The 13,240-nt window shown below is 46.2% G+C and overlaps 1 protein-coding gene across 4 annotated transcripts; it reads right to left on the bottom strand.

Annotated features, from left to right (window-relative positions):
- Window positions 1-639: 639 nt before the first annotated feature.
- BAMBI (BMP and activin membrane bound inhibitor) lies at window positions 640-12,265 on the bottom strand. 4 transcript variants are annotated; one of them, XM_061586983.1, is made up of 3 exons: window positions 11,840-12,265; window positions 4,181-4,468; window positions 640-1,462 (listed from the first exon to the last, which is right to left on the bottom strand). In XM_061586983.1, exons 1-3 carry the CDS (start codon window positions 11,913-11,915, stop codon window positions 1,044-1,046), a joined length of 783 nt encoding a protein of 260 aa, XP_061442967.1. In that variant the 5' UTR covers window positions 11,916-12,265; the 3' UTR covers window positions 640-1,043. The 4 variants fall into 4 exon arrangements, with proteins under 4 accessions (XP_061442967.1, XP_061442969.1, XP_061442970.1 ...); XM_061586985.1 differs by lacking the exon at window positions 11,840-12,265 and adding an exon at window positions 10,328-10,889; XM_061586986.1 differs by lacking the exon at window positions 11,840-12,265 and adding an exon at window positions 10,358-10,885.
- Window positions 12,266-13,240: the final 975 nt, after the last annotated feature.

The following is a 13,240-nucleotide window of genomic DNA, read 5'->3' as shown; positions in this document are numbered from 1 at the left end:
CTTACCTGTACAGCCCTTACTGTCGAGGCAGAAGTGGGAAACTTTTGACCCTTGAGATGTTGCTGAACTACAACTCCCATCAGCCCTAGCAAGCATGGCCAATGGCCAAAGATTATGGGAGTTGTAGTTCAGCAACATACGAAGAACCAAAGATTCCCCACACCTTTGTTAAGGGATACCAGCTTTATTATGGAGCCTGACCATCCATAAATGGCCAGTGTTAGTGGCCCTGGACTGGTGTCTGAAGAATATTTGGCCTCTGAGCATACCAAAGTTGATCAGCCTTGTTCAATTCCATACTGCCTAACAAAAGATGAGAATCTGCATATTCAGGATTATACAGAAGCTATAGATAGACCGCAAATATCAGATGCAGCAAATTATACCTGCTACAATACAATGGCAGAATGAAGTAGCTATTTGCCTTTAGAGTAAAACACACAACTTAGAAGAAAACTATTTGGACAGTTTAAGCAAAGAAAAAGCTAGCAAGGGAAGGCTGCAGGTTCAGGTTATATGCATTTACTTGGATGAACTCCTGAGTGAACCATCCTGAACACGTGAAGTAGTCTGTCAACACTTTTTTCATAGTGCTTCTACTATAAGTGTAGTGTTTCATATACAAAATCACAAAATAGGTTTCAGACAAAATATATATATATATAATTATATATATTTTAAAAATCTTTACATCAGAACTTGCATACAGTTTAATAGTATAACTCAAATTTCCACTTCCCTACAGCTCAGACAACCCTGGTAACAGTGTGTATAACTTCTCAGTTTTGCTTTCATAAGTTTAAAGCAAAAAAATACATGTGAATGTGTTTACTCTGTGCAAAAACTTTTGAATCCTTCAGAAGACATATCCAAGGTTCATTATGCAGAGGTCCTTTGTTTTCTTAAAAATGATTAATGACTGTAGGCTTTCCCCATATAAAGTGCTCCTGTCCAGCAGAACCCAAAGGCCTCGCAAAGTTTTCCTAGTAATTTTAAGAACAATTTTTTAAAACATATGTATGTAAAAAAAAAAAATGGCGTGATCACACAAATTCCAACTTTCCATGCCCTCCATACATTCCCCAGTGGACTAGTGAAAGGATTTTGTCATTACTGAGGTCCGGCTGCCTCATCTTGTCACAGGTCATGCAGCAGTTCTCATGGCCTGTTACTGGCACCATGCATTCCAAGTCTAGCTTGGCAACCTGTCCCTTTTTGGAATGATGCCCATGGAAGCTGTAGTGCAATCGGGAGAGCATTTGCTGCCGCTGGTCTTGCAGTCTTTTGTTCTCACTCCTGAGCATGCGCAGAGCTAGCATGATGAGAAGCACCAATATCAGCCCACCAGCTATGGGGACAGCAATGACAGCTGCCCTGAACCACAGTTCTTTTGAGGAAGTCAGCTCCTGAACCTTAGTAATGAGGTTTCTGCTGTTCTCATGCTGGTATCTGCTCCCTTGTCCTGAAAGAAAGAAGAATAATTTTGAAAAGGTCCCTTAACGCAGTATCCCACTTAGAAGCCAGTGCTTCAACTGCAAGAAGGGCATCTCCCCCAGTTCTCTTTTGAGACTAACCTTCAACTAAAAGTGAGAGGAAAGGGACTCTTTACGGAACAAACAAACATTTCCCCTTCCCTCCATAATCTGAGCACTATCAGTTTGCTGATCCTAAAGAAATTCAGCTGTGCTGGATCTGGGGAATCAATAGCCTTCTAGATGTTATTGAACTCCCATCAGCTCCAGCCAGCATGGTCAATGGTCAAATGTGATGGAAGGCTACATTCCTCTGCCCTGGGCTGTCCACCAATACTACATGACTAGATTTACATATAGAAAGTACTTTCATAGAACAGTAGATTTGGAAGGGGCCTATAAGGCCATCGAGTCCAACCCCCTGCTCAATGCAAGAATCCAAATTAAAGCACACCCGACAGATGGCTGTCCAGCTGCCTCTTGAACACATAGTAAAAGTGTGGAATTTGCTTGCTGCCACAGGATGTAATGATGACCATTAAACTGGATGGCTTTAAAAGAGGATCAAACAAAATCATGGAAGGTAAAGCTCTCTGTGACTATGTTGCGCCTCCATTACTGGGCACAGTATGTCTCTGTATACCAGTTGATGAGAGTCACTAGAGAGGAGAGTGTTTTTGTGCTCAGGTCCTGCTTGCGGGCTTCCCATGGGCATCTGGCTGGCCACCGTAAGAACAAGTTGTAGATTTACACAAAAACACACCTCTGTACTAGGTACTTGCATGTGGCAAATAGAGGGCATTCCCATGGTCAGAGATGCTCACATATCACCAAGGAAAAATGTAAGATCAGCGCAGTGCAATATATAGGCCAGGTGTGGGGAACCTTTTGCCCTCCAAATATTGCTGAATTACAACTCCCATCAGCCCCAGCAAGCATCACCAATGTCCAGGGATGATGGAAGCACTTGTTTGGCAACATCTGGAAGGCCAAAGGTTCCCCACACCTGATACAGACACTAGAAACCCAGCTTCCAATTCAGCAGTTCTAGGCACATTCAGGTACACATGGCACGCACACACAAAAATCCTAATGAAATATTATTTATTTCTTACATGTATATATCACCTTTCCTCCAAGGAGCTTGAGGTGGTATGCATGGTTCTTTTCTCCCCAACCCTGTGAGGTAGACTAAGCTGAAAGACAGTGACTGACCCAAGGTCACCCAGTGAGCATCATGGCCAAGTGGAGTTTTTAACCCTGGTCTCCCAGGTCATTGTCCAACAAAGTAACCATTACACCACACTGGTCCCCATTATAATACATGTATGTAACACACACACACACACACACACATCAAGGAGATATGACAAACTGAAACTACTTGTTCTGTGCATGCAGAGGCAGACTCAAGTTTACTCCAGAGCATAATGTGTGAAATAATGTAGTTTACATAGTGAGCCCTGGGCAAATTGCTATCTCACCTTAACCCTTTTCACAAGACTGCAAAGCTAAATGAGAATTGTGATGATAAATTGTGAAGTACTTTGGCAAATGACAAAGTGATACAAAAATATGTTTTAAAAGGACTATTTAACGGGGTGTTTAGTTTTGCTCATTTTAAATGTCATTACAGAAGTAAATACAAAACAGATCTTGCAATCCATGTAAGCAAAAAAGCCAGGAACTCCCAACATTATTGGGTTGGGCCTTACGACAAGTTTTACAACAGGGATGGGGAATCTGTGGTCCTGCACACTTTCTTGGACTGTAACTCCCACAATAATCTCTGACCAATTGCCATCTGGCTGAGGTTGAGGTCAATGGGATTTGTAATCCAACAATATCTGGAGGACCACAAGTTAGCCATTCCTCTATTAAGCGAAAATCAAAAGCCTTGCGACATGAATTGCTAGTAATGCTAAGTGAGAGCACATGATAGGATGAAAAAGAACAGGCAAGAGTTCCAGACTTAAAATGCTTCAACAAGCCAGAAGCACCCTGTGGAGTCACAGATCACCCACAGAGACATCATTCCATAGAATGGAACATCAACCTTGATATTATGAATACATCAAGGCCATCCATTCAATGAAATGGATGCACCCAGTGACGGAGAGGCATTTTCTATATTTCCTTGATCCTGCAGGGCATCAGTAAAATTGCACCACCACGTTTGTGGTCAGATTAATTATCTGCATGCTTTTAAATACCTAACTACACAACACTATGGGAAAAGACTCTAGCTTTTCTTGTCTTTGCCTTAAGGATTTCACCTTGGTGAATGCAAAGTAACAAACAGCAGATTTAAATTAAAAGGTGTGTGTGTGTGTGTGTGTGTGTGTGTGTGTGCACGTTTTCATTAAAAATAGGCTTCAATAAATTTCATTTGCACATTCTAATTATTTTATTTTTCCCTGACTAAGTTGGACCAAATTGTTTTTTTTAAACTAGTGCCCCTCCCTAAACAAGTTTTCCCAGGCAAGACGCCAGAGCTGTTGTTAGAAAAGAAGGAGCAAGCTTTGCGTCTCATGCTAATGCAGATACAAAAGCTATTTGGCAGAGATACGTCTAGCCACATGCCTTCCCCGCCTCCCCCCACCCCCAGTGTGCCTAGTTATATTCAAGACCAAAATCATTAGCAGACAGACAAGGTCTTGCCTGTTGCAAGTAAGCCCGCCTATGTATCAGACAAGAGCTCTACCTACCCGAAGGCTCCCCTCTGGAAGGAGAGAGAACATCATACAGCCCTCTGTAATTGCACATATCTTCATGACAACACTCCAGCGTGGGTATGGTAGCACCAGAGTGGTTTCGGTTCTGTTTCGCTTGACATATGTCTGATGTGCTTGCAAGAGAGTCCAAGCAGCCATGAGTAAGCGGGGAATGGCTGTTCTGTGGGTCAAGCAGTCTAGAGAAGCAAGCATTGAGCTCAGATTTGCACATATAGCCTGTTGCAACACAGTGTGCAGCATCACAGTAGCATCTAATTTCACCTGCAACAAAAGAAAAGGGTCAGGCATGTTAGACCTGGGTGTTCACAGTAAATAGTGATTCAGATGTGCAGTATCCTCAGTGCAGAGCCACCAGCACCTATTGGCATTAAGGTGGTATATGATTATTTATTTATTTATTTTATTAGTCGCCCATCTGGCTGGTTGTCCAGCCACTCTGGGCGACGTACAAGACAAAACAATACATTAAAACATTAAAATTTAAAACCATAACAGTAAGAAACCTAACCCACCCCAAAAGCCTGCCTGAAGAGCCAGGTCTTCAAGGCCCGGCGGAAGCTTATCATAGAAGGGGCATGGCGGAGATCATTTGGGAGAGAGTTCCAGAGGGTGGGGGCCACTATTGAAAAAGTCCTCTCTCTAGTCCTCACCAGTCTAGCTGTTTTAACCGGTGGGATCGAGAGAAGGTCTTCTGAGGCTGATCTTGACGATGCTGGAGGCGCTCCTTCAGATAGACTGGGCTAAAACCGTATAGGGTTTTAAAGGTCAAAACCAACACCTTGAATTGGGCCCGGTAAACAACCGGTAGCCAGTGCAACTCCTTCAGCACTGGAGTGATGTGATCTTGCCGGCGGCTGCCTTTAATCAGACGAGCCGCCGCATTCTGTACCAGTTGCAGCTTCCGGACCGTTTTCAAGGGTAACCCCACGTAGAGCGCATTACAGTAGTCTAGGCGAGAGGTGACCAGGGCATGTACTACCGGTGAGGAACAAAATAGCACGGTGTCCCTTTTTAAAGCTCTTGAGCAGTGATGGGCACCCTGTGGCCCTCCTGATGCTTGTTGAGCTACAGCTCCCATCATTTGTGACCACCAGCCATGCTGGCTGCAGCTGATGGGAGCTAGAGTCCAAGTGCATCTAGAGACCCATAGGTTCCCCACACCTGATACAGATGGGATAAGCAGAGAGAAAATGTCAGAGGACCCACACTACCATGCTTACGTCTAACAGCTTACTGTGTCTCTCCCATAGCGATTACATTCATGGTACAGCGACAGCACTGGCAGCCAGCCATGGTTGCGACTTCAGTCATGCTGAAAAGTGCTTCCATTTGGCAGCAGCACCAGGAATCCTCTGCATGATGTGAAAGCTATCTGTGACAACTGCCACCAGGTGTACACAGACCTCAGGCTTCTAGGATCTGTTTCACTCGGGTCCTGCTTGCGGGCTTCCCCCAGGCACCTGGTTGGCCACTGTGAGAACAGGATGCTGGACTAGATGGGCCGCTGGCCTGATCCAGCAGGCTCTTCTTATGTTCTTATGTTCACTAGAATCCCAAAGGTCCACCAACTAAAGCCAGATGAGAATGGTGGCTCATGAGGCAGAAGCAGTTATTTCATCCCGCAAGCCATACATTGGATTAACCTTCATACACAAGTACAGAACTGAGCAACAGTATAGCTGCCCAGGGTCTTGAGGGGGTTTTAGAGCCTTTACTTTTTTGGGAGCCAGGTCCCAGTAGGGTCCTACATCTCCAGCCTCCTTTGAGCTAATCAGCATGCAAGGGGAGCGTTAGCCACTGAGAAGAGTCTTCTAACTTGCTTCCTTGTAGTTTCCTGCTAATTGAAACCAATCAGAGTGAAAGGAATTCCTATTAGTTCCTACTTCAAAAAGCAAAGTTGTGGAGAGTGAGATTCTGTCATTGCCAAAGAGACAATGAATCCTGATAATAGCATCCCATCTACATCATCAAGCAGTTTGTTAGTAGCAGGAGATAAACATGCCGATGCTGTATTCAGTAATTCAAGCAATATTTCTGACACTGAGAAAGGACAGACAAAAGGTGACAGTGAGATAAGCAGAAAGCAGTACTTAAGCCTGGCCAGATACAACGTTAGAAGGAGGCATGGCTATGACTATTATTAAGGGACCCTGCACTTTTGAATTTGGCACTACGCTACTGGATCCAAGTCACTACAAGTCAAAAGTAGCCACCTTGACTACAATTCCCACTACAATTTTAATTGCTGTAAACTGCCCAGAGAGCTTTGGCTATGGGGCGGTATATAAATGTAATAAATAAATAATTCCCATCATGCCTGACCGCTGGCCATCTCCATCCCCTGCTCTAAAGTAAAACTTACATTGCATCACTTCCTACTAAACACCAGCATATAGCAAAGTAAAAGAAAACACTTTCAATATTTATGCCAGGCACAATTAAAGCGGTTGAAGTGTTTACTACTTTAGGCACAGTGCCAATATTTAAGAGCTTTAGCCAACACCATGCAATATTATGAACTTAAATGTTGCTTATTTAAAAAAAAAAATTAAAAATGGTTAACTCTGTAACACAAGGATTGCTTTGTTGGATCCACGTAATCTACCATTCTGTTTCCAAAGGTAGCCCCGGGAAACAAAGCAGGACACAATGACAATAGTCATACATCCCATTTGTGCCAAGCATATGGCTTTCTGCAGCATCTTCTTTCCAAGAAGGAGCTTCTCATGCAAAATATCTTTTTAGCCTTTATTATAAAGCAGGAACTCTGTAGCTTATAATCAGAGTGTCTGCCTGCCAAAATCAACTTCTTTCAACTTATACGAAGGCTCATAAATGGGGTGGGGGAGAATGGCAAGACTGAACCTCCTTCCCTCACCACCCCTGCTCCCCTCCACCCAATCCATCATGTGGTCAAAAAGGGTAAACATTTAGACTGAAAATCCTCTGCTGTTTGTATGAAACAAAAAACGCACAGGAAACCTCAAAAATTCCTGAAGAAAGTGCTAAAAAAGTTCCTTTCATAAAAACATCTTCATTTTACAACCTTCAAAAATGTATTCATTTTACTATACAAGGAAAGCATACTCTTTTCTAGATGTTTCAGCTCAGATCTGTTCCAAGCCTGAAAGGAAGGAAGCTGGGAGGCAGCTGGATCTCTCTCAACTTCAGAAAGGACTGTCACTGGAGGAAGTGTGCTACCAACCACAGTAATGGAAAGCACTTGATTTTTTTAAGGGGGGAGGGGGAATTCAGCCACAAGAGTTACTCTTTGAAGTAAAAAAAGGCCCTCAGACTCATACCCTCCCATGGCAAGTTAAGAGTGCTTACATCTATACTTAGGTACATAGGTGGCTGGCGTACAATTTTTATGGTGTGCAACAGCATTTAGGCTGTACTGCACCATATACGTTTCAGCTTAAGCTTAGGATATGAATCGCACACATGTGATTACACAACTCTGGATGGTGGGAGAAAAGACAATTCAGCAAGACTCACTTTTCAGGACTATCTTAAGTTTACCCTTACCTATAATGCTGTTACATTTTAATACACTGCTTAATCAAAGCCAAATGACCCAGTGCCTGTATGTATGCATGCTTGCCCCTCACTTGTGTATATATATGAAGCAAGATCTGAAGCCTGCTGAAGAATTCATGCAGTTCAAAAGCCTGCTAAACATTCAGAGAGCTAGTTTGACAGAAAATGTTTCACTTACTGTGTCACCTGAAGTTTTTCAAAATAGTATTTTCATTTATTGTTAATCCCATGAGTTTTCCCACAAAATGGATAAAATGGGATCTTTTATACTCCCAGGTTGATTAAGACACCAAACAGGTGACATTAACATTTTGGACACCCTTCTTATTCAAGATGCTGAGCCTAGAAATCCAATTTTCTTAGATTCACAGAAGTAGCTTCTCTTCCCTTGGAAGTTTTTTTCTACCCACCTTCATCATGTAATTTCCAAATTCCCCTTTTTGAAAGCAGTATCACCAGGCACATTAATACTGACAGCCGAGCACCTTGCACTTAGAATAAGTTATGGATAAAAAGGAAAACACTGGGGGGGGGACCTACAAGTTAGTCCTTCCCCAGTCAGAGAGCAACAAGCCAAAGAAACAAACCATTAAATTATGTTTCTGTTTCAATAATTTATATGCCCCTATTTAAAATTCTCTTTCCTGACCCAAGACAGTTTAATAAACAAAGCATGATGGACTAGACATTGGGTTATTACCACTCCATTTTAATTAGAGGTACATTCCACCCACACACCCCATAGAACAGAATGGTGTTTTTGTATTATTGCATTTTTGAAGGGGGGGGGACTTTATTTCGGTCAATTCATAAAGTTTGTTCCTGAGCTATGCAAAAGGCCAGAGAGGGTATTTAGTATTTTCAAACAGCGGAACAATGCCCTTCTGTTCCCCTCCTCTTTCTTGTTACTGTATGTAGCTATTAAAGAAAAATGTCTGCTTTTAGTCAAGGTGGCTACAGGAGAGACTGCAGGCTTCTCCTAAAGCTTTTGAAGTCGACAGCAGCCAGAAGTCTGTGATCCCCTAATTATATCATTATCAGGCACATAGTTTCAGTATCTGCAACTGCACATTACTCTCCGTCACTCCCTTCTCTGCCCCTCTTTGATGGGGCCAGAAGATTTCCCTCCCCTTGCTTCAAGGGCTGTTATTTGGGGTTAATTACACCCTTCTTTCCAAAATAAATAAATACTGTAGCACATCAGCACTGTGCTAGCTTATCCTTTAACCTCCTCTCCACAAAACGTGGCAATTATGGGGAGACATCAACTCTCTCATCCCCCTCTTCTCCCCTCACCTTTTTAAAAGTTGTATTTTATTCTTTAATGGGGGGGGAGCGAGTCTGTCCTGTGTGGGTTGTGCAAAGTTGACAACACACACACAAAGGCAGGTTTAACATTTGCAACAGGAGTCTTAACAGTTCATATTTAATATTAGCAGGGCCGGGGAGAGACAGTTACTCATCTCTCAAGATTGAGTTGTACAACCCAATCCTGTGAATGTTTACTCAGAAACCCCATCACTAAATTCAAGCCAAGCAAACGCGCACAGGATCGCAGCCTGAACAAGATCTGTTATTATTGTTGCTTTAGCTTTGTAAGGAACTTCTTTCATTTGGTTACTTGCATGGGACAGATATGTCCTCATGCTCTGTCATGTCACTGAAGAAAGACAAAAGGGGGGACTGGGTCTCTTTCCAATTCTACCTTAGCAACAGGCATACCTCGCTAAAGCTGATTTTTGGAGATTGGGGAGGGGGGAGCAAGAGAATGGAGGTAGGGGGGAGTGCACGTGTTCAAGAGGGCCAGGGCTGGAAACGTTCAGAAGTTCATTAAAGACAGCCTAACAAAAACATTTTGACAACCGCTTGCCCCTAAGGTCTGACTTCCATCAATGAAGCCGGCCAAGGCTGGAGCAAGAGGCGCAGGGGGCGGGGAGAGAAAGGGGAAGGAAACCCAAGCCGCGCCACTTCCAAGAACGGGCGAGCTTGTTCTGGCCTGCGAGGCTCAGCCCAGGAGGAAACATGACACGCTCACAAAGCCTTGGCAGAGGGCTTCAAAGGCTGCGCCGGGCTCGGCGCACGGAGCTCGCCAGCCACGGCGGGGGGGGGGAGAAGAAGAAAAAGAAAAACCTGAGCAAAGAAAGGAGTTGCCCCGGGAATGGGGGGACTTGCGGAGGGGCACGGCGGGCAGCTACTGAGCTTGCCTCGCTTGGGTGGGAGCCACAGACGGCCGCTGCTACCGCCGCGGCCACACCAACCAACCTCCACAGGGCCCCTTCAGGAACTACGAAGGGCAGCAACAAGAAGCTAGGCCCTGTCTTGCTTCTGGCTGAGTAAAGGGAGAGAGGCTAGAAGGAGTATGAAAAGGGGTCGTCCCCTGAGGCCTCGCCGCGAGGTGCACCGCTAGATAGCCCAGCCCGGCAGAATCCTGTCCCGTCGTCACCCCAGGTTTCACACACACACCCCACGTCCCCAGCCTTAGGTTGCACAGGAAAGAAAACCGGGCCCGGGTTTTATTTTAGACTGCACTAGGCAGCTCCCCCGCCTCATGCAAATCCCCTTCAGTTACCACACACACACCCTCTGTCACGCCCAACACCCACTCGCCACCTCTTGCATTTCGCCAAGTTGCCTGGCGCCGCATCCGACCTGGCGTCCTACCCTCGACGGCGTTTCCTCGGAAGTAAACCCAACTGCGATTCTGAATTTGCAGCGGCCCACAGTCAGGCTTACTTCCTGGCGAACCCAATCAGGATCGGACAGACGGTCTTCGCCCGCCTCCAGCCACACACAGGCTAACACTACCGAAGTGGCCGAGCCTGAAACGCGCCCACTCAGATGTTTAAAGCCCCGCTCGGTTTTGATTAGAACAGGAGACGGAGAGATCTCCGGAACCCTGCCAGCTCCCAGCGTCTCTGGCTATCCAGCAGCTCCGGAGCCCTACAGTAGTGCCCTCTTCCGCAGCTCCTCCATGCCTGCAGCTTTCACCCAGCCGCCTGTCTTGAGAGGAAAAGCCTCCGGGAGCTCGAAGTACCTGCCCCGTCTCACGTCTCCTCCCAACCAGCTCGCCCCTCACAATACAAAAAGTCTCGCAGCAGCTCTTTAAAAAATTCTCCCCGGGTCGACAAAGGCCTTAAGCCTTTGTACAGTTGTCAACACACACGCAAGCAGTCGTCCTCGCCAGCCACCACACCGCTCGACAAAACACGGAGGCCCTCCCCATCCTCCTCCCACCCTTCTCAAGGAGTTGTCTTAATTCAAGGGGCTTTGGCAGGATCTCCGGCTTTCTTTATCTTTTTTGTAGGAATTTGTAGTATTATTGTGTTTTGTTTTTTTAAAAATTAAAAACAGAACAGTCTTGGCCGTTTTGTGAGGGCCAAGTGGCCTGGAAGGCGGGGTAGAAGCGCACAAAACCACTTCTCAGACCGGGACAAGTTTTTATTATCTGAGGATGCGGAGTTAGCTTCGCCTTATGCATGTTGACTCGGAAGTGCCATTAAGTTCAACCAGACTTAAGGCTGCAATCCAATACATGTCGACTCAGAAGTAAGCTCCACTGGGTTCCATGGGACTGACTCCCAAGTAAGTGTGTACTGGATTGTAGCTCCCATTCATACTTTCCTGGGAGTAAGCCTTCCTGAATACAAATAGGGGTTGCTTCTGAATCACCACGCATAGGGTTGCGCTGTTGTTCCCCGGTTAGCACGCATGTTGCCATCTTTTAATTGGCGTTTAATTTACGTGAAGAGGCCAACACCATGCCCTTTTCTTTGGGAATAAGACCCATTAAACTCAGTGCAGCTTGCATGCAAACGATCGGGTTGCACGCCCGTGACATCAATGGGACCGGATCGCACGCCTGTCAGAACAGCGGCATGCTATCCCAGGCACTGGTGGGACAGGGCCATCGTATGTTGCACGTTTCCTTCTCTTTCGCTCTGGCCCTTCTCTCATTCCCTCTGCCTGAGATGGTATCTGCTGCTCCTTCAACTAACCCGCCACAAAGGCTCCATACCGTCACCCTGAGGAAGAGTGAGAAGGAACCCCTTTTTGTAAGCCTTGCTCTTCAAGCGCGCCAGTTTGGGCTCTCACCTTTGGTTAGCAGGATGGCCATGGCGCACAGCTCCAGTTGCAGCCAGATGAAGATGAAGCTGGAGTGGCGATCCATTTAAGCCTCCCGCTTGGCCTTTTCGCGCCGCCGGAGTCTCCGAGCTCCCTCCAGGGCTCTCTTCACCTTGCAACGCTGCAAGGAAATGCCCTGCCCGGGCAGAGCATTGACCCTCTCGAGGGCTGCTGGCTCAGATCCCGGTCTCGCCTGATGGGTCCTTGGCGATGGACGCCGCTCACACTGGAGGAGAGTCCGGCTCCAGCTGCAGCCACATCTGGTACACCGAAAACCTTGCAACCGATCGATCGCCGTCGGAGCAGCAGCGTTACGCCCGGCCCCGGCTACTGAGAGTGCTCCGTTCACCGCGCATGACAAGCAACTGGCTGGACTCTTCTCTCTCTAGCTCTGTAAATAATGCGACCGCCCCGCAGCCTGACCCGCCTCGCTCCGCCCTCGCTCTCTTCCAGAACTGTTTTCATAGGCGGCGCCTACCCGTCACTCAAACCAGCGGGAATTGGCAGCAAACCGGGGCACATAGGACGTATCACCGAGTGCGATCTTCATTTACTTTCTCCCGGGCTTGAGCGGTGTAATTAGCAGGGCAAACATGGGACATGTAATTAAGCTAAATGAACTGCCGGGGATCCGGGAGGGGCGAGTTCTGAATAGTTTTCTTTCTTTTCTTTTTGGCAGCTATCTTCCAAACTCTTGTTGAGGAAAAAATAAATAAATAAAATCTTACCACCAACTTCCTACCCAGAAAGCACGATACAGCTGGGGCAAGGAAGGGGTTGGCCCCAAATCTCAATAGCTAGGAAGCCTGCAGTGTCTGCAGGAGACCGTGAAGTCGACTGTGGGGAAGCGCAGGCAAGGGAGTGGACCTGGACCTGGAAAGTTTGCTAAGGAGCGAGACTGTAAAACAGAGTCATCGGGGAGACAGCTTAAGAACCGCAGCGAATTTCTTTCCCGGTGGTGAGACAGAAGCACTTCTCACTTTCTCCTCAATGTACTTCAGCCTCCTCCCGTCCCAATAATCAATAAAGCAGAGTCAGACGGACGACTTGACCAGCAAGACCCTGGCTGCTCGGCTGGGATATAGATGTACCAAGAGAAGACATTTAGTGAGAATGAGCAAAGGCGAAAGCACCAGGCGCCAGCGAGACGACACAGACAGAGACTGACACTCAATTATCCCTCAAACAATCCCCGGCAAACACACAGGCTCTGCCTGATCAATATCAGCCCCAAAGCGATCTCCTTACTGAGATGCTAATTCATTTATTAGGGCACTCTCTCATCAACCAAGAAAGCCTTTCTTTCTTTCCACAGTTTGTTTCATTACAGCTCTGAATTTACTAGGAAATTATATGCACAGAGGCACAAAA

The sequence above is a fragment of the Rhineura floridana genome, chromosome 10, assembly GCF_030035675.1.
Source record: "Rhineura floridana isolate rRhiFlo1 chromosome 10, rRhiFlo1.hap2, whole genome shotgun sequence".
Classification (NCBI taxonomy): Eukaryota; Metazoa; Chordata; class Lepidosauria; order Squamata; family Rhineuridae; genus Rhineura; species Rhineura floridana.
The sequence above is the reverse complement of the archived record's forward strand: the minus strand, read 5'-3'. Positions and strand labels throughout refer to the sequence as shown.